Source organism: Dendropsophus ebraccatus, chromosome 6 (genome assembly GCF_027789765.1).
Source record: "Dendropsophus ebraccatus isolate aDenEbr1 chromosome 6, aDenEbr1.pat, whole genome shotgun sequence".
Taxonomy (NCBI): domain Eukaryota; kingdom Metazoa; phylum Chordata; class Amphibia; order Anura; family Hylidae; genus Dendropsophus; species Dendropsophus ebraccatus.
In genome coordinates this window covers 58,414,236-58,441,610 of record NC_091459.1, presented here as the reverse complement: position 1 = coordinate 58,441,610, position 27,375 = coordinate 58,414,236, and the positions used below count along the sequence as shown (strand labels likewise).

The 27,375-nt window shown below is 42.1% G+C and overlaps 1 protein-coding gene across 3 annotated transcripts in view; it reads left to right on the top strand.

Moving 5' to 3' along the window:
- PHACTR2 (phosphatase and actin regulator 2) overlaps positions 1-24,169 on the top strand; it is a 130,340-nt gene extending 106,171 nt beyond the window's left edge. For 2 of the 3 annotated variants that reach the window (XM_069973764.1, XM_069973763.1), the window contains exons 5-14: positions 342-551; positions 726-923; positions 3,393-3,879; positions 5,268-5,461; positions 7,725-7,881; positions 9,502-9,557; positions 17,219-17,280; positions 19,218-19,355; positions 22,436-22,512; positions 22,667-24,169. In XM_069973764.1, coding sequence (XP_069829865.1) covers positions 342-551; positions 726-923; positions 3,393-3,879; positions 5,268-5,461; positions 7,725-7,881; positions 9,502-9,557; positions 17,219-17,280; positions 19,218-19,355; positions 22,436-22,512; positions 22,667-22,682 — 1,595 coding nt within the window. In that variant the 3' untranslated portion in view covers positions 22,683-24,169. The remainder of the gene's footprint in view (positions 1-341; positions 552-725; positions 924-3,392; positions 3,880-5,267; positions 5,462-7,724; positions 7,882-9,501; positions 9,558-17,218; positions 17,281-19,217; positions 19,356-22,435; positions 22,513-22,666) is intronic. The other variant, XM_069973765.1, reaches the window with a different exon arrangement.
- The last annotated feature ends 3,206 nt before the right edge of the window (positions 24,170-27,375 follow it).

Below are 27,375 nucleotides of genomic sequence, written 5' to 3'. Positions count from 1 at the left end.
CCTGCCATGGGTTGAACGGGATGCAAATCTTGCCGTAATACAGTGCATAATGTACCATAAATGTTTTCTGTTTTGGGGATGCATGTGGTTCTGAAATTCTTTTACTGTTGCCTCAAAAGCACGGTGAATTGTGGCAGACTGTTTTTTTTATGGCCACGGTGTGTGATTCCAACAACTAAAAAAAAACAAAAAAAAACAAAACATTTCATCATGTTATAGTAAGATGGAAGACTTTTTATTTTAGTATATTTCCAGGTTCCCTTTAACTGTTTGTTTGCACATGTTTTCAGTGTAAGACATTCTTCATGGTGGGACTTTTTGTCAACTTTTCTTCTTTGTAGAAAGGGGTCGTGTGTGCCCAGAATTGCCACCACCTCCTGCTCCACCTCCTCCCAAACCTAAAAAACATAATGTCCCTCACAAAAATGTAGCCACTGCCAGCAATCATAAGAAAGGTGAGGTGGCTACAAAACAGACCGCAGGCGGCACTAGTAAGGTGCCACCAGCTACTCTTCCAAAGCTGACAAACCAAGCAGCCTCCCGCAGCACTGGTAAGTGTGGGTAGAGTTGCTGGGTACATTTGCATGATTGTACCGTGCAGTCCTGGATCCCTTGGCATGTGTTCCCATTGTCCTATTTGCAACCTGTGGGGTTTTTTTTGTTTTTTTTTCTGTAAGTGCTTTGAATTTAATGTTATCATCACTAAGCAACTCCCACTTTTCTAGAGAGCATTGAGAAGACATTGGGAGTGCCTGAGACTAAACCAAAAAGAACAGCCACGCCTTCAAAAAGTTTTGCTGCTTCTGCCGGGCCAAGCCATAAAAAAGATGAGTCTGCCATCAAAAAAACAGGCAAAAGCATTTCAAAGCAGCTGTCCGCTCCTGCACTGAAAACAACAAGTAGAGGCGGCACACAGGAGAGCGGTGAGTGGAAAGACCATAGATATTGATTACTGGGGTGCTACAGGTGGGCCCGAGGGAAGATTATGATCAAAGTTTTTGCCTATGATTACTTGATGCTTTAATAATTGTGATTTACTGTATTTAAACAGACTCTTTCAGTATGTTGCTCTATCTAATGGTCGCATAAACTAGTCACAGGGAAGCTGAACAGAATGATATATCACTTACATTGTTCTGTGCTGCTGATTCAGAGATATCCTCCTGAATAACAAGGACTCTCTGAGCATGGGCACACTAGTACTTTCCATTATGCGCATGTGCTCAGTAACTTTGGATATTCATGAGCACCAGCACACTCTGCCTACCAGCCACTGATTGGCAGTAGTCTATCCATGCTGTGTATAGGCAGACAGATGTTAATCAGCAGCCGAAGGGCAGTGGGAGTGGTGTGTTGCAAAGCCCATTCTCTTGCATATCAGGAGAACGGCTGAACAAAAATTTAATTCAGCATAATCCTATTGATTTCCTGCAATAGCAACCGAAGGGTTCTTCAATTATGGCTCTTTGGCTTATACTATATTTGCCTAACCTGTAGACAAATCTTGTATGTAACTTTATGTGCACATGACCTGGTGACTTGCTTGCTGTTTCTGTTATGTGGTACAGAGGTTGTGGCTGTTATTGATGAGGTCACTGTCACGTGCCCTCTGTGGATCTCTGTCATGTTACTCTTCTCATTGTCATAGAAGAAGTGCTATGAGGGTAGTCTGGTTGTCATCTGGCTGCTATGTAGGTTCTCTTCCCCCCCCCCCCCCCCCTCTTCCTGATACATTTCATTGTAAGGAAAAATGGTGTGACGTGCATATTGTATATATATATACATATATTTATTTATTTTCAGTGGTGCCTTGGATTTCGAGCATAATTTGTTCTGGGTTTGTGCTTGTAATCCAAATCACTCTTAAACCAAAGCAAATTTTCCCTTAAGAAATCAATGAAAAGCAGAGAATTGGTTCCACATTTCAAAAATATGATTTTTTTTAATTCTGAATAAAATGTAAAACAAGAGAAACAAACATTTAGAAACAGCTGAATATGTCATATTCTAAGTTACTGTACAGCATAGCAATCAGCATGTGGAGTATAATGTATAGTAAGTGCATAAACCTGAAAGCACAGCAGCAGTTTGTAGATACAGGATGGAACTGCAGATCCCCATAATGCAGGAGCGTAGTACAACAGGCTGTCAGAGCTCTGTGTGGTCAGAGCTCTGTGTGGTCACATGACTGCAGTGGGAAAGAGATGTGTGTTCAGCATGGACCAATCAGGAAGTGAGAATCACAGGAGGACAGTCACAAACTTTTCTATACAGCAGTGTGAGTGGCTGAGTGTAAGTGCAGGCACAATATAGCAGGAATGGAGAGGATAGGAAACACAAGGGCTGTCAGAGACTGCAGGGAGCAGGAAGGAATGAGCAGGGCAGATGTGGGCACATACATGCAGCACTCTCTGTCCGGGGAGAGAGGGGTTACAGCTATGAAGAGATTACCCCCCCCCCCCACACAGTCCTGTCCCCTGATGTAAGCCCCAGCCCGTGGATCTGCTTTGAAGGTGAGGGAGACTTCCTGGGTCAGAGTACAGTGCTGTAGACCCTGCTATGCAGACCCTGCCGCTCCCCCACTCACTTTTGAAAAACTGTGAGCTCTTCTTGCAAAACGCTCTCAATCAAGTTACTCTTAAACCAAGGTACCACTGTGTATATATATTTGTCAAAAGTACAAGCATTTCTTAAAATGTATCATTTAGGCGATACAGACTCACAAATCCCCCCATGTGCTGCTTTGATAACCTTTGGTTAAAACCTTTTTTTTTTAAGCCCTTGGTTACCTCCCACCAGTCATTCTCTATCGCAGTGCTTCTCAAACTGTGAGACGGGCCCCACCAGTGAGGCGCCCCCTAGTTGCTGGTGAGGCCCAGCTGAGGAGCCAGTTTTCACACAGTAACTATGATCTGCACAGTCCTCTTGATGTTTGAATTTTTTTTTTCCATTTTAGCAACATTATTAATATATTTTGTACTAGTTTATTATTATATAGAGCTTGGGAGATAGGTATAAGCTAGCCCTAGCATTATTTTTAGCATTTAAATGGACTTTCACCACAGATGGTGAGGCCCAGGCACCCTCTTGGTAAGTCTGGTGAGGCCCAGGCATTGTTTTGGTCTGTTGGGTGAGGCTCCAGTAGAGAAAGTTTGAGAAGCGCTGCTCTATGGCGTGGCAACCACAGGGTCATGGATCAGAGAGAAACCAGGAAGTGATCAGATGTGTAGGGGAAAAAAATGGTACAATGATGTAAGCTTCTATACTAAAAACAGCACATGTTCTCCTTTACATATATGTGTGGTACACATCTGATTTTACCTTTGTGATGCCTCCCCTTATTTGACATACATATACATGAACAGCTTTTCATTAACCTTTTTTTCCTTCAGCTGCTTCTTCCAATAAAAAACTTGCTGCAACTAAGACACCTTCTTCCACACTGACATCGTCATCTCGATCCAAAACCTTAAAGGAGCAGATATCCAGTAAAGCAGGCACACTAAGCACCCCACGTGCCAAAAAACTGCCTGGCAAGATGTTATCTGTGGATGGCACACACCAACCAGTGTTATCTCATTCAACTAGTAGTTCAGGCCAAAAGAAAGTGGATAGGACAGAGCAACCAAAACACCTTGTGGACTCTGAGACCATCCTCAAAGTTCCTTCCCTCAGCGATCCGCAGTCCAGCCCACAGGACACTTCCCTGGCGGTGGACCTTCAGATGAAGCCAATGTCTAACACAGCCGTTCCAACCCAGGAGGTGAAGCAGTCCGATTACACTGCTGCCGATAATGAGGATGTTCAGGAAAATGACAAGAGTGTATTAGTCTCAGCGATCGAGGAGGCAACGCATGATAAGAAGGAAAATACACAAAGGTAAAACACTCAGGACATATATTTTATATTTTTATCTTGTGCCGTGAAGAGGAAAATGTCAATGATCGCTGCCAGGTCAACAAAGATGCATAGTGTAATGTCTTGGTTTTTGAGTTGATTTCAGCACAGTTGTTATAAAACTGTTATAACTGTATCTTAAAACCTCTTTAAAGGGGGTATTCCTATTATGATAATAGGCTCTAAACTGCTGAATTATGTGAAATCAGCCATGATTATAACGTATAAGCATTTCTGAAAGTGTACCGTTTATGTGATATATACTTACTAATGCCCCATCTGCCTGTTGATTGTAATAAGCTGTTGCCCTTGGTTACAATTGTCTTAGGGCAACCACTAAGGAGAGGCACACATACCGCCTCCTAGTCTTGTCCCACTTGACAGTTTGTCTCCATTGTAAGCAAGGGGGATTGTGGGAAAGCATTTGCAGTGCCACATAGCAACAGTCTGACTACAATTCGAGAAGTAAACAGGATGTGGGATGGGGGGGGGGGGGGACACAAAAAAACAGGACATTTTCATGCCTTTTATTCTATTTGCATAATTTTCCTAACTTTGTTTAGTGTGAAAAAAAACCTTTAAAGGAGAAGTCTGGCCAAGCTGAAAACTCTCCAAAAGCCAGGGGGTGCAGGAAAATAATAAACAATGTATGCTTGTTTATCCCTGTGCCCCCGAAGTGCCATGTCAGATGCACCCTGACAACCGCCAGGCTCCACTTTCTCCTGGCTTCCTGGTACGTCACAACCTGGAGCTCATCCAGTCAGTGACTGCAGTGGTGTGCCGCCCCAGTCACTGACTTGCTGAGGTGGGCATTCAAGGAGAAGGGTCGTAATGTTGCAGGAGCAGAAGATCCAGGAAGCCAGCAGGGGTCAGAAAGCGGAGAGTGTTCAGTTTGGCCAGACTTCTACTTTAATGCCCCATTGACCTGAAGGTCACAGCCAATTTTACCATAAAACCAGTGTGAAAAAGTTGGTTGTATTTATATCTCCTCTCCTCAGTGGTGCCTCAGGCCGGGGACAGATTTGATTCTCAAGGAGGCGCTTTATTGAGAGGTGGTGATATTGGTGCACTGGGGGGCGCTGGGCCCACTTCTAGTGCACCAAACTAGCACACTTGTATACATACGTAAACTGGAGAAAATCTTAGGAAAGGGGCAGCAATGGGAGGAACAAGCAGCACCATTACAATGTGTGCGGCAGTGCTGATTAGGTGATGGGGAAATCTTAATTGAGTAGTTATAGTGATACATTGGCTTTAAAGTTTGTTTATTGTACTGCTCTTTCATCTATATAATGCTTCGTTATATAAAAGAGTTACAAATGCCATTATCACCAATGTTAATAGAAGCGTTTGTGTAATGTCCATTTTAGCGAACTATCTGCGGAAAGTCAAGAAGACCTTGCAAGTCTCAGAAGTCAAGAGACGACAGATGAGCCTTCTGACACGTCTGTGAATCCTGACGGAGAAAGTGAAGGAAAAGAAAGCCAGACCAGTGACTCTGACTCAGATGGGCCGATACTTTACACGGATGATGACGACGATGATGATGATGATGGCACAGAAAGTGAGAAGTGGCCACACATTTTTGTAATTTTTTTGCTTTGTATACTTAAAGGGGTTTTTCATAAAAATACATTTCTAGAGATCTCCAAAATAGAATAAATGTGGCACTCTCCAACAAGATGCAATTCACAGAAAAAATGTATTCCATCACTGGTAACGGGATGTGGACTGACAAATGGGTAACATACACCTGTGCGCTTCCTCTCTGTCACGTCATCCCATAGTCCCCCACCCTTAGCGTGAGAGTTGGTAGGGCTGATCCTTTTTCATTCTGTGGATACATTTCTAAAGCTGTAGCTGTACAGTTCTGTACTATATATTATGTAATGTACCTTCCACCAAGGTTGTCTTGATATTGTGTGATCCATTGTACAAACTGTAATGGGGTCCATTGGGGTCCCATCATAGTTTCCATTCTTTTGACAGCAAGAATTTCGCCTCATGCAGTGCCATTCTTGCTGTCAGATGTGACTGATGTGCCAATGGAGGCTTGGAACAGAGCCCTGATTGGCAGTGTGAGTCCAGCTTAAAGGCACACAGACCTGAAACGCTGCAGAATTCTTAGAGATTTTCCCAGTTATCTACAAAGAGTAAAATCTGCTGCATGTCTGGTATGTGCAGATTTGTTGCTGATTTTCTGATTTAAATACATTAATTCGACTTACTAAATCTGCTGCATAAATATTTTCTCTGATTATACCCTTAAAGAGGCGTTTAAAAACTCTCCCTGCTGCAGGCTACTTGCTATGAATGATCGGTGTCCCATAGCACAACTTAGTTTTGTTCCTACAATGCTGTTCAGATCCTGCTGGCGGTGACTTCATGATTCTTCTGACCCTCTTCTTTCCCTGCAGCTTTTGAAGGCCGAAAGTCCGGGTCTTCAATACATCTCTATGAGGGCTCTCTCATAGAGATACATTGGAGACCCTGACTTCCGGCCTCCGTAGCCTGTGGGCTAATAGATGAAGAGGTCATGTGGGAGCCCGCAGGATTTGAACTGTGCCGTAGGACCGGAATGAAGCCGTGATGTGGGACACAATCATGATTATCAGTGGTAAGTATACGTGCCAGCCTGCTGCCAGGGGAGAAAAAAAAATAAATAAAAAAGCAGAATGCTTCTTTAACCCCTTAAGGACCGCGGGCGTACATTTACGCCCCCGCTGCCTGGGCCTTAAGGCAGGAGGACGTAAATGTACGCCCTGGCGCGGTCCCGGGCTATAGAGCGGGCTCACATAGTGGGTGAGGACCGGCTGCTATCTGCAGTCAGGCTCTCACCCTCAGTTCCTGACTGCCGGAGGTCTCTTACCTTCCTTCGTGCAGTCCTCAGATCGGTCATCTGATTCAGCCTGCCACAGGCAGGCTGAATCAGAAGATCACAGATAACACTGATCCCTGCTATGCTATTGCATAGCAGGGATCACTGTCTGCAATGTAATGAAGGTAAGTGATAGTTCCCTAAGGGGACTATAAAATTGTAAAAAAATAAATCAAAAAATGTTTTATAAAATGCGCCAAAGCCCCTCCCCCAATAAAAGTGTAAATCACCCCCTTCCCATTTCATACATAAAACACATAGAAAGTAAATAAATGATATTTTGGGGGTTCCGTCATTCATTTTATGGCTGATTGAAAGTTGCCATTACAAAGTACATCTACTCCTGAAAAAACAAGCCCTAACATGGCCCTGTAGGTGGAAAAATGAAAAAGTTATGGGTCTTAGAAGGCCAGGAGAAAAAAACGTAAACGCAACAGTGACAATTGGCCCGGTCCTTAAGGGGTTAAGACTGTATTAGACAGCCCGACCCGCCGTGTAAACAAGCGCTGATCTACTGCTCACTTTCAGAGGTTTATTACATGTCTTGATAATTGTGTGGCCAGGGTGGGCAGGAATCAACAGCAAACCCCCTGTCTTGTTACACAGATTGATCTGCGGAGGAATATCGGATTATTTTTGGACATTATGAAAGTGAGCGATCAGCTGATGAGTGAGCAAACCTCTGCCTATTACTGTCCCTATATTTACCCGATTTTGGCACGTGTAATAGGGTCTTCACTAGTAGAACTGTTGGACTGTTAAGAATTTAAAAATTATTTATCAAAATTTTGCAGTTTTTCTCCAAAGCTAACCCAAAAAAAAGTTGGCTTAGTTTTCTGTAATTACTGTATTATACAGTAGCTCTACAGTGATCTGTCTTTATAAGCATGTAATATCGTACAAGCACAATAATAAAACTTATATTATCTTATGTATCTTTGCCTGTCAGGTGCCTTGGCAAGTAAAATCCGTAGACGAGATACACTTGCTATAAAACTGGGCAATAGGCCGTCTAAGAAGGATTTGGAAGACAAAAACATTTTACCACGAAATTCTGAAGAAGAACGTCAGGAGCTCTGGCAGCAGATTGGAACCAAACTAGTAAGGTATGTATTCACCACTCTCCTAAACATGATAGGAAGTTACTAGAAGATTATTGAACAAACCTGTATTCACATGTACTTCCCCCAGCGTACACACAATAAAAACCTGCTCTATAGTTATTAAAAAATCAGGATCAGCAAACTATTTAATCAGAATCAGGATCAGCAAACTATTTCATCAAATGTCCTTTGGGTGCTATAAAGAGATAATTTGGTTCCTATCTGCCCAGTTGTAGGCTTATTTAGCCCAGGAGAGGCTATTGCTAGTGTGAGAATACTAGATTAGGACACTCTGTTTGATCAAATAGTTTTCCGGCGTGACAGGCTCCCAACCCCCCGCTACAGCCCCCTATACTCACCTGATCCCGCCAGGTCCCGCTTCTGAATCCGGTCGGGTCACGGAGATATCAGCCGCTGCAGCCCGGCGCGCGTGCTGAGAGATGAGTCCAACGCTCATAGAGAATGACGGAGCCCTGGACTCTCACTGCGCGTGCCGGGCTGCAGCGGCTGAGATCTCCGTGACCCGACCGGATTCAGAAGCAGGACCCGGCGGGATGAGGTGAGTATAGGGGGCTGTAGCGGGGGTCAGGAGCCTGTCACCCCGGCACTGGGGGTGACAGGTTCCCTTTAATATCTACAGAGCATGCTTTTATTGTGTGTACGAGGAAGGAATGATGAAGTCTTGGCATTCGCAACTGCAAATTTATAAGTAATATATCTTTATTTGCGTGAGAGCTGCACGCGTTCCGACCGCACTGGTCTTTATCAACAGCATGCTGTTGATAAAGACCAGTGCGGTCGGAACGCGTGCAGCTCTCACGCAAATAAAGATCTATCACTTATGAAATTGCAGTTGCGAGTGCCGGGACTTCTTCATTCCTGCAACATTATTGCTACGTGCACCGCACCACAGATGTGACCAGAGTGCCGGTGTCTTTTGTACTTGCTTTTGTGTGTATACCAGGGGGAGTATATGCGTTAAGCACTTGCACCTGTGGGTTGCTGTTGCTCTTTCTTTTGTTTCTTTTGTCTGTACTTGAGCCACATGCAGCATACAACCTGCAGTGTGAACAGAGGCAAAGAGGTGCTGAAATTTTTTTGCTTTTTTTTATGTCTCGGTGACACATAAGTGCATCTTTAAATACTGAGCTGGGCAGAAGCTCAGTCAGCCAATCTGGCTGCTTCATAATAATGAACAAAAAAAATGTACTCAAAAATGGAAACCAATGATTAAAAAAAACATGTTTTCGTATCAGTCTGTAGGCAATAAATAAAATCTAGGTAAAACAGTGCATCTTATGTTCATGGTATGTATCTTTACAACAGTAAAAATCACACTTTTGTATAATTGTAAAAACCTAAATCAATGGTAGATGTAAAGTAAATTTGCTATTTACATTTATTTATTTTTATTTTTTTAAGTTATTGTGGATAACATGGCACTTCCTGTGTTCTGACTCTTTTAGACTCTTTGAAGGAAAAAAAGTCAGAACACAGGAAGTCCTGTGTTTCCCAGGTCATTTGAGAGCAGCAATCTTATCTATCCTATATAATCCTATCTTATCTACTGAGATACAGCGACACTTTAAGTAATCGATTATTCACTTCTATTTAATTTTTTAGGAGATTAAGTCAGCGGCCGACTAGTGAAGAACTGGAGCAAAGAAACATCTTAAAACGTCAGTAAATTTCCTATTACTGCTCTATATATTGCCTGTATATTGTATACTTTCTGTTTACAAATATTAAAGCGAATGTACCAGCATATGTTAAAGAAAAAAAAAAAGTAACTCAGTATGCCTTGCTCTGTGCGTCTGCTCTGATTCTAATGATGCCCATTACTTTTCATTGTGCTGTCTGGTTTCTGAGAAATCAGCTGTTTTGTTAATATGCAAACTAGCTTTTCTGGTGCCCTGAAGGCAGGCCCTACGGAGCCAGCTCACCATTATCTCTTCCCCTCTGTGACGCACAGAGCTCAAGACGATGAAGGGGAGGAGGAAGAGATTACGATAAGCTAAATTGCATATTAATAACAAACCAGTAGATTTCTTGGGATTCGGGCAGCAGAATAAAAAATCAAGGGAACTGTTAGAATCGCTGTGGGGTGGCGAGAGGTTGTATTGAATACCTTTTATCATAAATACGCTGGTACATTCACTTTAATGACTTACATACCTTTGGAAATTTTTTTCTGCGGTTCTATTTTTTTATTATATCATTCTTAAAGGTGCTTGCCTGACGAAGTGTGTTTTTTTTCCCCTATATATGCCCTAATTGCCTGATAGAAGTAACAAAAACAAAAAAACTGTACTTGCCTCCCCTACCAACTTGCGCACCACTTCCTTTTGTTGGGATTGGCACAAGACAATGCTGCTTAAAGGGAACACCTGTCACCCGACATTGCGGCACAGAGTCCGCTCGATCCCCCCCCACCGGGTGGACCTTTCTCTTGACTGGAAGGGTTTTTAATGATATTTTTATGCTTCACTAACTCTACCTTTTAGCACACATTGGCTAGGTTAGACCAGCGGTAAACTTGTACAGAATATTAACTTCTTGTTCTAGGAATGAATACTTGGATACGATTCTTGGATAAATCAGTGATCAACATATCTTTAAAGCAAGGACGGGGAACCTTCGGCCCTCCAGCTGTTGAAAAACAACAAATCCCATCATGCCTGGACACCCAAAGTGAAAGCTTTGGCTGTCCAGGCAAGATAGGAATTGTAGTTTTACAACAGCTGGAGGGCCGAAGATTCCCCGTCCTTGCTTAAAAGGGAACCTTTCATTTATGTTATGCTGCCCTTAAGATGAGTTTTATATTGCCTTCAGCGAGGTCAGCATAACATAGAGGAAGGGTTCCCTTTAAGAATATGTTAGTAAACATTGTATGATAACATTTGGCAGCTCTAGAAGTCTTCTAATCCAGTTTTCAATGTCAGGAAACGTCTTCCAGGAAAGAGTCTTTCAAACAGCTGTACAAACAACTAAGGGAACAATATCACAATGGTTCACTCCGAAACCTGTTTCTCCATAGAAAGCATCACTCTCCTGCAACCAAAATAATGTTACATAGCTCTGTATTCAAAGTAGTCGGTTTGTTAGTTGCTAGGACATTTGCCTCTACATCAGCCTGAAGTCTTCATGAATCTACACAGTGCTATAAACATTCATTAAAGAGTACCCGTTATTAAAACTTTTGATATGTCAGAGACGTATCAAAAGTTTTTTTAGGGCAGGGATGTAAGTGTTCAGTCCGAGACTGATCAGTGGCATGGGTGCCCCTTACCCTGCTCTGTGTCTATGACCTAGACTGAGGGAAGGAGGAGGTCATCTGGCTGCTCTTGCGGGAGTGTAGATATTCATGCTGTCCTCCTTAGTTAGGGTCTGTTCACAATGAGTAAAACAGGCGGAAATTCTGAGCAGAACCCCCGCCATGGACTCCTCTCGGAGTCCCGTCTTCCCTAGTGCCTCTGTGTAATGTGTTGCACGCCTCTGTTCTCTGACGCTCTCTGTTCAAAGAATTGACATGTCAACACAACACATACATTGAGACACTGAGGCAGGCAGGATTCTGAGTCCGCCGTGGGGTTCCGCTCGGAATTTCCGCCTGTTTGACTTATTATGAACCGGCCCTAACTAAGGAAAGGAGGTAAGTGGTGAGTAGTGTTGAGTGGACCTATCAAACTGTTCGGGTTCGGCAATAAACGTTCACATTTGATTCCTGTCAGCTGCAGAAGTTGGATGCAGCACTAGGGCTCTCAGGGAATACATGGATACAGTCTATGGCCTATGTCTGTATTCATATTTTCCAGGACTTCCTAGGGCAGCATTCAACTTCTGCAGACGCAGGGAACAAAATGCCGACCAATCATTGCTGAACCCGAACAGTATCAGGTCCACTTAACACTGCCTGAGGCCGTATTTACACGTTCCGTGTTCCACGCGGACGTGGAATGCCTGTAACGGACTCCCCCTCCACCCGGGCAGCATCTGTGATAAGATGCTGGGAGCGGGGGAACTGTACAAATATGCGCCAGACTGTAATGAATCAGCCGCGCAGTGCTGTCATTACAGTGCGCGCGCATATCGGTACAGTTCCCCCGCTCCCAGCATCTTAACACTGATGCTGCCCTGGCAGGGGGAGAAGTCTGTTACAGGCATTACTTATCATTGTTCCGTACGGAACGTGTGAATGTGGCCTAACATCACCACTTAACTCCTGGGACTGTGCTGTACACAGCATAGAGCTCTGCTGTGTACCAAGCTCGGACCCCAACATAATGACAGAGTACCTGCTCTGTACAGTATTAGGGTAAATTGCTGTGTTATCGCTTGGCGATAAATGAGTGGGGTTTGGGTTGCAATGAACACTCTTGTCTTTAAAAGTTTCGCCATCACTGCCATAGACTCACATTAGAAGTCTTTCTGGCCATGTGACCCGGAGCCAGGAGTAATTGCGCTGCACGTGTATTTCTCCCAGCTTGTTCTTCTGATCAGTCGTGGTTTGAACACTCCTCTCTCTCTCTGACGTATCAAAATAATTTTTTTTCTAAACTGTTTAAAAAAATCTACCTAAAAATAAGCAGATGGGGCCTAATTGAATGGCCACCCCAACCACAAGACTGTACCCCAATAGACTTTTTCTTTTGGGGAGCAATCAAAGGTATCAAAAATTAAAGTATATTGTGAATATTGATCAGGAAAAAGGGTTATTCAGCATTAGAAAACCATGGCCACTTTCAGAGACAGCCTCAATTTTTTCTCCAGTTTGGGTGCAGGTTTTGCAGCTCAGTTACATTGAAGTGAATAAAGCTTGATTACAAACCGCACCTGAACTGGAGACAAGAGTGGTGCTGTCTCTGGAAGAAAGTGGCCATGGTTTACTTATGCTGGATAACCCCATTAACTCCTTAGGTTTATCTGACAGATTTCCTGGCTTTGGCTTCAAAAATCTATCAGATAAATCTCTCTGTGTAAAGGCATCCTTAACAACCGTGGGCGTACTCCCCCTCTGCCTGGGTCTTAATGCTGAATGGCGTAAATGTACGCCCTGCCGGGGTCCCAGGCTATGGAGCGGGCTCAGGAGCTGAGCTCGCTCCATAGTCGGTGAATACCAGCTGCTATCTGCAGCCAGGCCCTCACCAAAGTGTAAAAAAAAATCAACAAAAATTTTAAAAAATGTCCCCCACTAAAAGTGAAAATCACCCCCATCCCATTTTATACATAAAACACATTAAATAATAAAATTAATTGACATATAATATACCGTAGCAAGAAAAAAGTGGTGTGGAGACAGCATCCATCCGGTGAAAAAATATTTTTACTTTATTTTAAGCCATTGCATATAAAAATACCGACGTTTCAGCTCTAACACTCCTGAGCCTTTCTCAAGGATATCACAATATGGTGCACAATACATATTTATACATAGAACCACCAATGACCATACACAGTTAATAAAATCATAGCCAATCACATGAGGGCATGGGCGGGGTTAATCCAACAATCATAATTATCCAAAGATTCCATATTCCTAACTTCATAATTGTGTCCGTTCCCCATACGGGGTTATATATACCGTAGCATGCGTAATCGTCCGATCTATTAAAATGAAACAATATTGCTCCCACACCGTGAACGGCGTGAACAAAAAGCGGTAAAAAAAAGCTGAGTTTGCTTTTTCAAAATTACATTTTATGCATAAAAAAATTAATAAAAAACAATCAATACATTTGAACTAGAAAAAAATGCTACTAATAAAAACTAGAGATCATGGTGCAAAAAATGATGCCCCATATGACCCCGTAGGTAAAAAAATAAAAGCGCTATAAGTCACAATTTTAAATATTTGAAAAATTTTAAAGATACCTATTTGCAAAAAAAAAGTTTTACTGCTAATAAAAATAGTAAAACATTAGAAAACCTAGTAAACATGCATATCGCTCTGTTCAGACTGACCAATAGAATAAAAAAAAGTCACTTTTACCTTAACCCCTTAACGACGCATGACTGGTATACCCGTCATGCGGCCATTAAGGGAGATCAGAGAGGGCTCCCGGCGTGAGCCCTTTCTGCAGCCTATGGTCCCCGGTTGCTATGTGCAGCCAGGGACCGTGGGTATTAGCCGCCGCGGCCGACTAATTAACTATTCAAATGCAGCTGTCAAAGGTGACAGCTGAATTTGTATAGTATCTGTGCCCCCTGTCCCTGGTGTCTAGTGGGGGATCCCCCCTCCGCGATGCGATCGCGGAGGGGTGATCCGTTGTTAATTAGCCGGCCGGGGCTCGGCGTCGGAATGATGTGGATCCCGGCTCGGCAATCTATGTAGATGGTCTGCTGCAGACTATTATAATAGAGCACCGATCTCATGGATCGGTGCTCTGTTATATACACAGCATTGATCTCAATGGAGATCAGTGCTGTGTATATAGAAGTCCCCCAGAGGGCTTCTAATTACTGTATGTGAAAACAAAATAAAGTGTTTTTATTAATAAAACCCCCCCTCCCCTGATAAAAGTTTGAATCACCCGCTTTTTCCATTTTATAAATAAAAATAAATAAACAAACATGTTTGGTATTGCAGTCTGTGCAATCGTCCGAAATATTAATTTATTTAATTCCTGATTCCAAAGTGCAAAATTGCGCATTTTTTGGTGCATCAAATCCAGAAAAATTGTAATAAAAAGCGATCAAAAAGTCGCAAATGCGCAATAAAGGTAGCGATAGAAAGAACACATCATGCCGCAAAAAATTACACCTCACACAGCCCCACAGACCAAAGGATAAAAGCACTATAAGCATGGGAATAGAGGGATTTTAAGGAACGTTTATTTTCTGTAAAAGGTTTTATTTTTTTTACGAGCCATCAATTAATATAAAATATTTGCAAGTTGCATATCGTTTTATTCGTACTGAATTGAGGAACATATATAACATGTCAGTTTTTCCATAGGACACACGGCGTAAAAACGAAGGCCCTCTCAAAGTAAAAGAATTGCGTATTTTTTTTTTCAATTTCACAGCGCATATAATTTTTTTTCTGGTTTCGCAGCATATTTTATGCAAAAATTCAGCATGTCATTGCAAAGTACAATTAGTGACGCAAAAAATAAGGGCTCATGTGGGTCCGTAGGTGTAAAAATGCAACTGCTATGGCCTTTTAAGCACAAGGAGGAAAAAACGAAAATAAGCCCGCTCCAGAAGGGGTTAAAGTGCATTACGTAAACATGGAAGCCCCCCAAAATTTGCGAAATCGAGTTTTTTGACCCAAATTCAATCCACAAATGATATTTGGGGGGTTCCGTCCTTCATTTCATGGCAGATTGAAAGATGCCATTACAAAGTATACCTGTTGCTGAAAAAAACAAGCCCTTACATGGCCCTGTAGGTGGAAAAATTAAAACGTTATGGGTCTTAGAAGGCGAGGAGGAAAATTTGTGCAGATAAGTGGGGAGGTTTATCCAAACAAGGTGTAAAGTGAAACTGGCTCAGTTGCCCCTAGCAACCAATCAGATTCCACTTTTGATTCCTCAAAAACTCTTTAAAAAATGAAAGGTGAAATCTGATTGGTTGCCAGGGACAACTGAGACAGTTTCACTTTACACCATGTTTGATAAATCTCCCCCATAATGTTTTGATCGCTCTTTATTTTCTTTTTTTCTCATTATATAATGTAACAAAACAAATTTTGTAATTCTGGCCCTTTTTTCCTCTTTTCACTTTCATTGTTCACCTTGCAGGAACAATATTGTTATGTTTTATTAGATTGGTTAGATTTTGTGTGTTTTATATATAAAATGGGAAAGGGGTGATTTTAAACTTTTGTCATATTTTTAAAAACTTTTTTCTTTTTAGCACTTTTTATGTTCTCATAGGGGACTATTACATGCAATCACTAGAATACATACACTGGTCAATGCTATGCCATCCATTGTATAGCATTCATCAGTGTTATCTGAGATCTTCTCATAGAGTCTGCCACTGGCAGACTCTATGAGAAGATCACTGAGGTTAATGCCCGGAGGTAAGTGTTACTCCTCTGCAGTCAGGTAAAACGATCAGGACCCCTGTAGCTCCTTTCACTGACAGTTAAATGCCGCAATTGCTGCTGCCTGCCTCCTTACCTTCTATGAAGTGAGCTCACTTTATAGAGCCCCGGGACCTTACTGGTTTACTGGCTTACTGGTAACTGGTTAAGGATCTAAATATCTATAGTCTGTAGGAAAGAAAACATCTCATATGTTAAATGACTAAATAAGGTCCAGGAGGGAAGTTTTTTTAATTAAAATCTGAACACAACAAAAAGAAGACATATTACTTTACTGAAAGAGTAGTAGATCCTTTGAACAAACTTTCAGCAGATGTGATAGGTAAATCTACATAAAAATGAATATAAACCTGCCTGGGATAAACATATATCTGTCCTAAGATAAGGGGGATGACTAGATGGACCAGGGGTGTTTTTTTTGCTGATAATATTCTATGCTTTAAGAAAACCATACACGTTAATAATATGATTCTGTTCATATAAGAGGCATGCCAAGAAATGCTAATAGATTACAGCAGTGTGTAAGGGTCCTATTCCACGGGCCGAGGAGGGCCCGATCAACGATGTAAACGAGCGGCGATCTGCTAGATCGCCGCTCGTTTACTGGGCCTATTCCACGGCCCGATGATCGTTGAGCGAGGGCTGCAGGGACATTGTTACCGATGTCCTTGCAGCATCATACATTACCTGTCAGGTCTTCTCGCCGCTGTCTTCATCCCCGGGTCCTGCGCGCTCTATCTGCAGAATGGCCGGTCAGCTGACCGGCCAAACTCAGCCAATCACAGGCTGCGGCGGTCCCGGCCTGTGATTGGCTGAGCGCTCCATCAGCTGACCAGCCATTCTGAAGATAGAGCGCGTAGGACCCGGGGATGAAGACCTGACAGGTAATGTATGATGCTGCAGCCTGTCAAATCTTCGGTCGCCCACCGCGCACCGCTATTCAACCGTAGCGATGCGCGGTGGGGGAACGATGATTTTAGGTCTGGCCCTAAATGAACGATCAGCCGATGACACGATCATCGGCTGATCGTTCTCTCTATTTCACCAAATGATAATTGGCCGATCCGGCCGATTATCGTTACTGTGGAATAGGGCCCTAAGTGTAAATGCGAGGGCTGCCAATCTGAGTATATATAGGTTGTATATATTGCTTACGATATTCAACATAATATTATTTGCAATGTATACCCATTATCAATATATTCTTATTTACCTGTTTTTATACTGTATTCTACCTGTATGTTTATGCATTTTATATTACTTATATATTGTTATATGTTTGTACCTTAGAAAAGAATGAAGAAGAAGAACAGGAAGCAAAAAGAGAACTGAAGCGAAGGCTGACACGAAAGGTATACATTCTTAGCTGATCTAGAACACGTGGTGCTATGCTGCTAGTAGTGTTGCATCAGCTAGGAATCAGTAGTTTTCTGGTTGTTAGTACAATGTGTTCTTGTTCTTCAGAGATTTGGATAGATAAATGCATTGTCATTGTAGTCCCTACATGCAGGATTTCTTATGTAGATATAATCAAATGATTATAATGAATAGCTTAAGGCCCTTTTACATTAAATGATTATTGGCCTTACTTGGCTGATTGCCAACTGTTCAGGCTGATAATCGTTTCATGTAATAGCGCAGGTTGAAAGGCAACAATCAGATGACATGCACAATGTTGGCTGATCGTGGTATTTCAACATGCTGAAAAATCCTAATCATGTCAGCAACAGTCTGCTGCTCATCGCTGTGGGTAACAGGAGCGTCTGACTTCATTGGTCGGCCCAAACTGATGATCTAATGATCATATGGAGGGCCCTTACGGCTGATTTATTTCTGTTTAATAATCCTCAGTCTTTCTGTACTTATCAGCTGCTGCATGTCCTGCAGGAAGTGGTGTATTCTTTTCAGTCTGACAGTGTCTCTGCTGCCTCTTCTGTCCATGTCAGGAACTGTCCAGAGCAGGAGAGGTTTTCTATGGAGATTTGAAACAAACAAATACATTTGTTGCATCATTAAGGGAATTGTCCGGTCATTACGGCAAATTAAAGATTCTGCTGTGGCTTTAGGGAACGTAAAAAACGTGTATACCCGTCCCCAACTGCCAACTTCCAGGCCGCCCAGCGTTTGCCGTTTTTTTTCTTCAAAACTGCCGCTGTGCGCACAAGAACTAAGTGATTGCCATAGACATCGTAGATCTTTGTGGGCTGAGCTGTTGTTTCCTGGTCTCAAGGGATGTCAATGGAAGTTTATAGAAGTGGCTATGCTGTTATATTCCCTACAGCCTCCGCAGCATGTTTAATTTTCAGTAATGACCGGACAACCTTAAGCTAAGCCATGTTACTCAGGGGGTAAAGGAGAAGTCTGGGGAAATAAAAAATATTCAGTAATGCAGGAGTGAGGGGAACATAATAAAGAAATTATGCTTACCAGGCTCTTGCCCTCACAGCTCCTTATCCCGCTCTCTGATTCCCACCAGGATTCTCCATCTCCCCCCTTGTTACATCACAACTCATGCAGTTACTGGGGCGGGATATCGCTGCAGTCATTGACTGACTGAGTGGGCTATCTCCCAACCTTTACCGCCGTAACACACCAAGAAAAGGAGAAAAAATTATATCTGGCGGGGTCTGGAAGCATGGTGATGCAGCACTGCACAGGGACCAGTTTGTATAGGTTCTTTATTATGTTCCCACCACTGTTAGTCCGAACAGTAATTATTAATTTTGCCGGACTTCTTTAAAGAAAACCTTTAACTTGCACCTGTGCCATGTCGTTGTCTCTCCCTATTTATTCCATTTTGCTTTATATAGTGTCTCGCATTGAAGCCTTACTCTATGTAGGACAGTCGTTTTAGGAAATAAGCTAGCTGTATATTTGGGTCATGGTTTAATAGGAAAGAATCAATTTTACAACTTTCCCAGTGCCCCTATTATATAAGAACAGTGTCCTCATTTTCTTAATATAGGATATGAACTTGGATAAAGCCTACCTTTTTGTTTCAGGTGACTCTTCAGGATAAGCTGTCTTGTGTGTACATGAGCAGTACTATATCTGGCCATTTTAAGTCCTGCATATGGCATTTTTCAGCAGCTTTCTGCAGTGCAAGCTGTCTTAGTTGTGTGTGTGTGTGTGTGTGTGTGTGTGTCTCTCTCTCTCTCTCTCTCTCTCCCTCCCTCCTCCTTAGACTTATATCTAGACAGTGTCTGTCAGTTACTACCTGTACATAGCATTTAATGCCCCTTGTTGTAATCACTTTTTTATTTTTTCTTTCTCTGCTTTTTATTTACAGCTAAGCCTCAGGCCTTCGGTGGCTGAACTGCAGGCCAGACGGATCTTGCGCTTCAACGAATATGTAGAGGTGACTGACTCTCTGGACTATGACCGCCGTGCTGATAAACCCTGGGCAAGGTTAACACCTGCTGACAAGGCAAGGACAGACAATTTGTGTACAGTTATACTGTATGGTGTCAGTTTGTGTCCACATGTTTTCATATGTATTGTAGTGTGTAGATTTGAAAATATAGGGAACCCAACAGGAAACAACAATTGGGATTAATAGTCACACAGCTAAATACTACAATTAAATAAGGCACATATCCATCAAGTTCAACCAAGGAGGGGAATAAGGTGGATAGAAGGGAAGTAGCGCATAGTACAGTAGTGCGATTATTTAAGTGGTTTCAGAGCTCCCGGTAACATAATTATTCATGTGATTGGGAACTCCAACTTTCGGTCCACAGAATACTGTTTGTGCACGGACAGTTTTTTGCAGACGTGTGCCTTGTCAGGTGACTCAGCTTGCTCAGCTCCGATTGGCTGAACAACTGCAAGCCATCTGAGTCATGTCACTTGCTTATCTTCTCTCCGACTGAGTCCAAGCAAATAGGCAGCTACAGGACCCCCCCTCCTGCTGCCGAGTGGACTCAGTGAGTGAAGGAGTCATGTCACTTAGAGAAGATAAGCAAGTGACATGACTCAGATGGCTTGCAGTTGTTCAGCCAATCAGAGCTGAGCAAGCTGAGTCACCTGACAAGGCAGGGGAGGGGGAGGCTGGTGTAACAGGAGCTAGAGCAGCCCTCCTGCTGATGACTCATCGTCACAAGAAGGAGCTGAGAGATGAAAGTGGTGACAAACAGTACTTAGGTAAGAATGAGTTTCCTACACTTCCTGGTGGGGGCTTGAGGGGGGAAAATACAGGGAAGGGAGGTAGATAGGTGATTGAAGCATATTACAGAGTTATATAACTTTGTAATGTGCTTCAATTACTAGGAAAAAGTTTTTCATGGCACTTGTCCTTTAAAGATTACAGCGCCCCAATTACACTGTAACAGAGTATGATTCAAATGAAGGGAATGAATCATCATAAAATGACAGAAACCTAGAGGATTGTCGGCAGAAAAAAAAAGACCACTTGGTCCATCTAGTCTGCCCTTTTAGTATTTCCCTTCTTACTATGTTATGATAGATATATGTTTATCCCAGACATGTTTAAATTTACCTACCACATCTGCTGAAAGTGTGTTCCAAGCATCTACTTCTAATATTTTCTTACTTTGCTTCGGATCTTTTCCCCAACTAACCTCTAACTGTGTCCTCTTGTTCTTGGGTTCAGTTTTTTTTTACTAAAAACACTTCCCTCCTGAACCTTATTTAGTCCTTTAACATACTTAAAGGTTTTGACCCTGTTCCCCCTTTCCCTTCCTTCCTCCTGATTATACAGATTTAAATCCTTAGTTCTGTCCTGATATGTTTTATGCCTCACACCCTCCACCATTTTTGTAGCCCGTCGTTGGACCCGTTCTATTTTATCAATACCCTTTTTTTAGCTGAGGTCTCCAGAACTGGCCACAATATTCCAGATGTGATGTCACTCACTAGAGCTCTATACAGCGGGATCACAATCTCCTTCTTCCTACTGGTTATACCTCTAGCTAATACACCCCAGCATACCGCCTGGTTGCACTGGTTACTCATTTTAAGGCTGTCAGAAATCACTACCCCTAAATTCTTCTCTTCTGAAGTCTTTGCCAACACAGTACTGCCGATGTGATGCTCGGATAGAGGATTCCTTCTCCCCAAGTGCATTCGTTTAAATTTGGAAACATTGAACTGCATTTTCCATTGTTTGGACCACTTATCTAGCAAAGATAAATCATTTTTCATATTACTGACACCTCCAGGAATATCAACCATATTGCTTACTTATGTGTCATCAGCAAACAGACAAATCTCACCTACCAAACCTTCTCCTATGTCACTTACAAACATATTAAAAAAAATAAAAGGACATAGAACAGACCCTTGTGGCACACAACTTGTCACCAGTCTCTGCTCAGAATACACACCATTAACAGCAACCAATCTATCCTTCAGCCAACCACAAACCCACTGAACTATCCAGGAATTGAGTCCAATTTTCTCTAACCTCTCTATCAGCTCTTTATGGGGAATTGTAGAATTGTTTCCATAATTTTTACTACTACAGATGTTAAGATAAATGGCCTGTAGATTCTGGGATCTTCTTTACTACCCTTCTTGTGGATGGGTATAACATTAACCATTCTCCAATCATCAGGAACATCTCCTTTTAGGAGGAATTGGTTATACAGATCTGCAATCACATATTCAAGTTCTTTAAGAACCCTGGGGTGGACATCATCTGGACCCATCACCCTATTCATCTTTAAGTGGGCAAGTTCAGCCTCTGAAAACACTGGAGCTGAACCCATACAACTGGAACCAATGCAGTGTCCACCAAACTGTGATTGTGAAGGCCTCCTTTTAAAAATACTGAGCAGAAGTTGCTATTCAAATTGTCTGTGACTGCCTTATATCCATCAATAAACATATTTTCTTAATACCTATCTTAGTAATGCTGCAGCTATTCTTCTTCTTTCTGTCACTTATATATCTGAAGGTTTTATTCCCTGCAGTAACAAATTTTGCCATTTCTTCCTCTTTTAAAGTTTTAGCAGCATTTATAATCTGCTTTGCCTCCTTCTGTATAACTTAATGCTGACCTAATGCTGAAAGGGGTATTTCTAGGAAAAGGATTTTTAAATCAGCTGGTGTTAAAGTGTTATATAGATTTGTAATTTACTTCTTTTCAAAAATATCTAGTCTTCCACTACGTATCAGCTGTTGTATGTCCAGCAAGTGGTGTATTCTTTCCTGTCTGACACAGAGCTCTCTTCTGCCACCTTTGTCCACATCAGGAACTGTCCAGAGCAGGAGCAAATCCCCATAGAAAATCTGTCCTGCACTGGACAGTTTGTGAAATAGACAGAAGTGACAGCACAGCAGAGAGCACTGTGTCAGACTGGAAAGAATATGTCACTTCCTGCAGGACATACAGCAGCTGATAAGTACTGGACGACTTGATTATTTTCTCCTTTTTTTAGAAATAACAATGTAGTGTAATTTAATGTAACAATGTAGTGTAATTTATGCCAATCTCTAGCCAGATGACTGTTATTTTCTTACATGCCCACTTTCTGCTTTTCTCAGGCTGCCATTCGGAAGGAATTAAATGAGTTTAAGAGTACAGAAATGGAGGTGCACGAAGAAAGTCGACAGTTTACAAGGTTTTTTTTTTTTTTTCTTTTAACTCCTCGTATATTACCCCAGATAGTATTTCTGTACATTTTGGTAAATAATCCTAAAACACCAGCAGTATATGCTGTATGCAGTATTTTCACATATAAGTAACAATAGGGTGTTTCTTTTTTGTTTTTTTAGATTTCACCGTCCATAAAAGAATGAAGAACGTTTCATAATCCAGCTCACACAGGAGATATCTACCTGAAGAGCGCCGTGCGGAGTCTGACTTAATATCCTACAACATGAAGTGGCTACACTGAAAACGTGTTGGTCTTTACTTTTCTGCTCTTCTTTGTCTGGTTGATATTCCTTATTAGACTTAATTGCAGCTTTCAATATGTGGCCAGACAATCAAGTATTATAAATTATTTATAGACAAGAGAACAATGCCTTAAAGAGAATCTGTCAGCAGGTTTATGCTGTCCTATCTAAGAGTAGCATAAACTAGTGACAGAGAAGCTGAACATAATGATTTATCACTTATCTATCCATGCTGTGTATAGGCAGTCAACTGTCAATCAGCAGGGGGAGGGGCGCGGCAAGAATCCTATTCTCCTGCATATTAGGTGAACGGCTGAACAGAATAATACAAGTAATACACCGATCTGTTCAGCATTTTGGCACTAGTTTATGCTGCCGTCATTTAAGACAGAATAAACCTAGTGACAGGTTCATTTTAAACTTGGGCAGCATTGACAAGCTAACCGCTGGGGTTCTGTATCTCCATGTTGGCTTACACTCGTGCATGATGTGAATTGTCTCCTCTCTGCAAACTTCTCAGCTCCAAAGTTAAAGCCGCTTCAGAGAATATTTCATTCCTTTGATTCTCCGGTCAGAGCATTTATCTGTGAGGCCACCTTGGCTATAGCTGTATCCGTTTCTTAAAGAACTGGTTATTTTTTTTTTTTTTAAAGGAGGAAGCCTGACCAAAGTTAAAAGGGTTCCGTCCTGATTATTATTTGCTACAAATCAAACAGGAAGTAAAGGTTACCGAAGCTGGCACACATTCCTCTGTGATTGCAATGAAGAAATAGGATTTTTCCAACCCAACAAACCTTCTTGTATATAATTTAGTTAATGGATATGATGCAATGTTTTAAATGTGAAACAGGAGAAAAGTTGACAATCCAGCCGCAGGCGCTTAACACTAACTTGATGGGTTATTGTCACTCATTAATGCATCTTTGTTCCTATCAGGTAAGCTGAGGGATACAAGGCTGTAAAGAACAGAACTACTGTTTAATGTATGTTTGTGTGTATTTAATAGTACGCTACAGTCCGGCATATACCATGTTTACATTAATAGATGGCACTTGAAAAACTTTTGTCATGTCGAAGGGGCGTATAAAAAGTTTAGATCAGTTGGAGACTCACTGCTGAGAAACTCCATCAGAAATATGAACCAAGAAGCGTGCAGTAGCGTGCTTCACTTCCCTACTGTCAGTCATCTCCATCCAACAACCCCATAAAGTTTTAATGGAGCTGCTAAGTCCAGTTGGCAAAGTGGAATGGTGGCTGCACGCTGACACACCAACAGTCCCGAATAGAGGCGTCTTAATGCATAGAATCAAGGATATTCAACACAATCCAAAGTAGTGCAAAAATCTTTAAAGGGGTAGTGCGGCGCTAAAAAATTATTCACAGAATAACACACATTACAAAGTTATACAACTTTGTAATGTATGTTATGTCTGTGAATCGCCCCCTTCCCATGTCCCACCACCCCCGCCCGTGTACCCGGAAGTGTTGGTTCATTATACATTACCTGCCGCGTCATCAGCTGCTCAGCCGCGATTGGCTGAGCATAACTGTGCTCAGCCAATCGCGGCTGAGCACAGTTATGACGCGGCAGAGGGGGGACGGCGGCAGCGATTCGGCCGGCCGAAGATGACGTTTGGCACAAGATGGAGGACATGTGTGACACGGATCAGGTAATGTATAATGCATCAACACTTCCGGGTACACGGGCGGGGGTGGTGGGACACTGGAAGGGGGCGATTCACAGACATAACATACATTACAAAGTTGTATAACTTTGTAATGTGTGTTATTCTGTGAATAATATTTTAGCGCCGCACTACCCCTTTAAAGCTTTATCGCATTTCCTAGTACACGTAAGCAACATTTCAACCCTACTTGAGAATACAGTAGATCTTTTTGCACTACTTGCACTATTTTGCACTACTTTTGATGTTGTTGAACTTCCTTGATTCCATATGTCCCAGTGACTTGTCAAAAGTTTTTCTTAAAGTAGTTGTGCCATCACCCCCTATTCAGCTCTCACTTCCTGGTTTGGCATGGGGGGGGGTGGTGGTCAGGAGAGCGAGGACAGGACACAGTGGGGCTGTGTCATACAATCCAAAAGTTTTGGTGATGGGAATACCCCTTTAATGACAGTGCCCATTTAATAATATTGGAAAACAGAATATATGCATGTATCATTGCACTGGATACTATAGGTATATGAAATGGCAGACCATTTCTCTTCTTAGTAGTCCGTGTACACTTTCAGCACATCCTACTTCCCCTAGTACTGCATTACACAAAGTCGTAATGTCCTGACCTCAGCCTCACCTAAGGCCCTATTACACCAAGCTATTATTGTCCGTATTTGTCCGAATATCGCCTGTTGAGGACAATAATCTCTTGGTATAATAGGTATTAAAAGGCACTATGTCTGCTGATCTTTGTGTTTCAACACGAAAAAAACAATGCCAATATTGATGGTCTGCTGGCCGTCGCTCTGTGTAAAAAGGCCTGTGTAATAGAGCCTTTAGTTAATGTTCTCTCCTTCAAGGATCAACACGCCAGAGATATTCTAAGTATGAGAATGATGAACAGCGAAGTAATGTTACATGTCTGTTGTATCTAGTCACAGATGTCTATAGTGTCAGTCTTTTCATTGATTATTAGCAAAGTGCACTTTATGTCAATGGGAGAGGGATTCTTATTGAATAAACCTTTCTCAACATTTGCAAGAATTCTGATGTCATTTAAAGTGTTGTTTTTTGTTTTTTTTTCTCTGAGCTTCATCTTCGTTGCAGCTTGGATTGATTTGACGTTGGCTGAGGAATTGTTGAGCCCCTGTTTTATAGTAACTGTAATGGCTAAAATCCTTGAAGGGGTTGGCCACTTCATAGTAAAATTGTTCAGTGTACAGTATTAGTGACTACTCATAGCACTTACTGAGAGCAGCTCCATGTGTACCTCATATAGCTAAAATCAGACTCTCCTCCTCCACGCTGTACTGCCTTGCTCTGTAGTGAGTCTGTTCAAAAGATGGACGGCATGGAGGAGCATGTTACCTTCCCCCGCCCCCCAGTGCCCACCACTGAGCCTGTGTATGGCTATGAAGGACACTGGGGGTGGGGCATGGTCACATGCTCCTCCATGTTGGCCATCTTATGGACAGACTCACCACAGACCAGGACAGCACAGCCTGGAGTCTGAGCTGCTGTCAGTAAGTACACTTACTAATACTGTACACTGAACAGTCTTACTATAAAGTGGGTTGACCTTTAAAGGGGTTGGCCATTTTATTTTTTTTATTCCTTTAATAAACTTACTCAGGTTTGTCTGAATCTGAGTGTGTGACATTTGATTAGCTGTGGCTAAGAAGTTGGATGCAGCCCTAGGGAGTTCTGGAAATCTATTCAGGCTACATATTGCTTAGAGATGCTTCTGCTGTTTTTCTCCTCTCCTCTGCAGATGATATTGTCTCATTTCATTTAAGTAGTGGGACTTGTATACTTATACAGAAGTAAATTTGTCTGTTAATTAAGCTTGCAAACACTTCCTGGGTAGAATGGAGTCCATATATTGTTTTCTACACCTAAAGCTGGCCGTTAGATCAAAGACGGCCCAACCCGTTAATTGGGTCCTCCAGATGCCTGGAGAAAGAATGATAGAGTGTGTGTGATTCTAACATTCCTGATTATGTGTTCTCTTAGAAAATCCTCCGCTGCCATAGGGGTCTCTTAGTTTCCTATTTGCCCTCCCCACTTGAGGCTCTGCCAAGCATGCATGTTTATGGGGATGACAACTTAAAAAGCTGTTTGCCAGACTTCTTCATCTGTCAGCGTTGTTATGTGTACTGTGAGCTTCAGAGTGGACATACATTGTACATACCTTTAATTTTCAATGAGATATCATCCACCCTTCCCGCTTCACTTTCTTCCCATGTACTGTATGATGCCGACCCAGTACACATATAACTCACAGTGCCAATTCAGTAGGGAAGCACAATATTGAAGCCAAGAAAAGACCGTTCTGAACATTTTGGATGTTGTTGAGGAGAGTAGCGGTTTAGTGTGCCAGGACACGTTATACTGTTGTCATTGTAAATATCAGCCTAATGACCCGTTTACTGACAAATCACGGCTTCTAGTACATATTTAGTGTGTTTGTCTTCAGTCTAGTTTCCTTCATAAATTCAGTGTTAATAGACAGTCCGCCCACATATGTTTATGTATCCATGTTGTATGTATAACTATTTTTTGGATGTTTTGGGAACATCTTACCTACATAGCGGGTGTTAATGCCTATATATTTATAAATACATGATAAATCCCGCCTGTATAGTAAACTGCGATGCTCAAAGACTTGGAATGTTGTAAAAATCATGTAAAGATGTTTCTTTTTGTCTGTAAATTTCGGCCAAACCTGGCTGCTTCAATGGATGTATTTATATTGAACTTTTACTGATGCAGACCAATGAATGACATGACCCGTTTCTTTCTAGGTGTGTAGGAGCTTAAAGAAAACAACCCCTGTTACTAGCCTTTATATTATACTCACAAGCATGCTGAGGTTATAGATCAGAGAGCGCCCTCATATGTGGCTGTCGG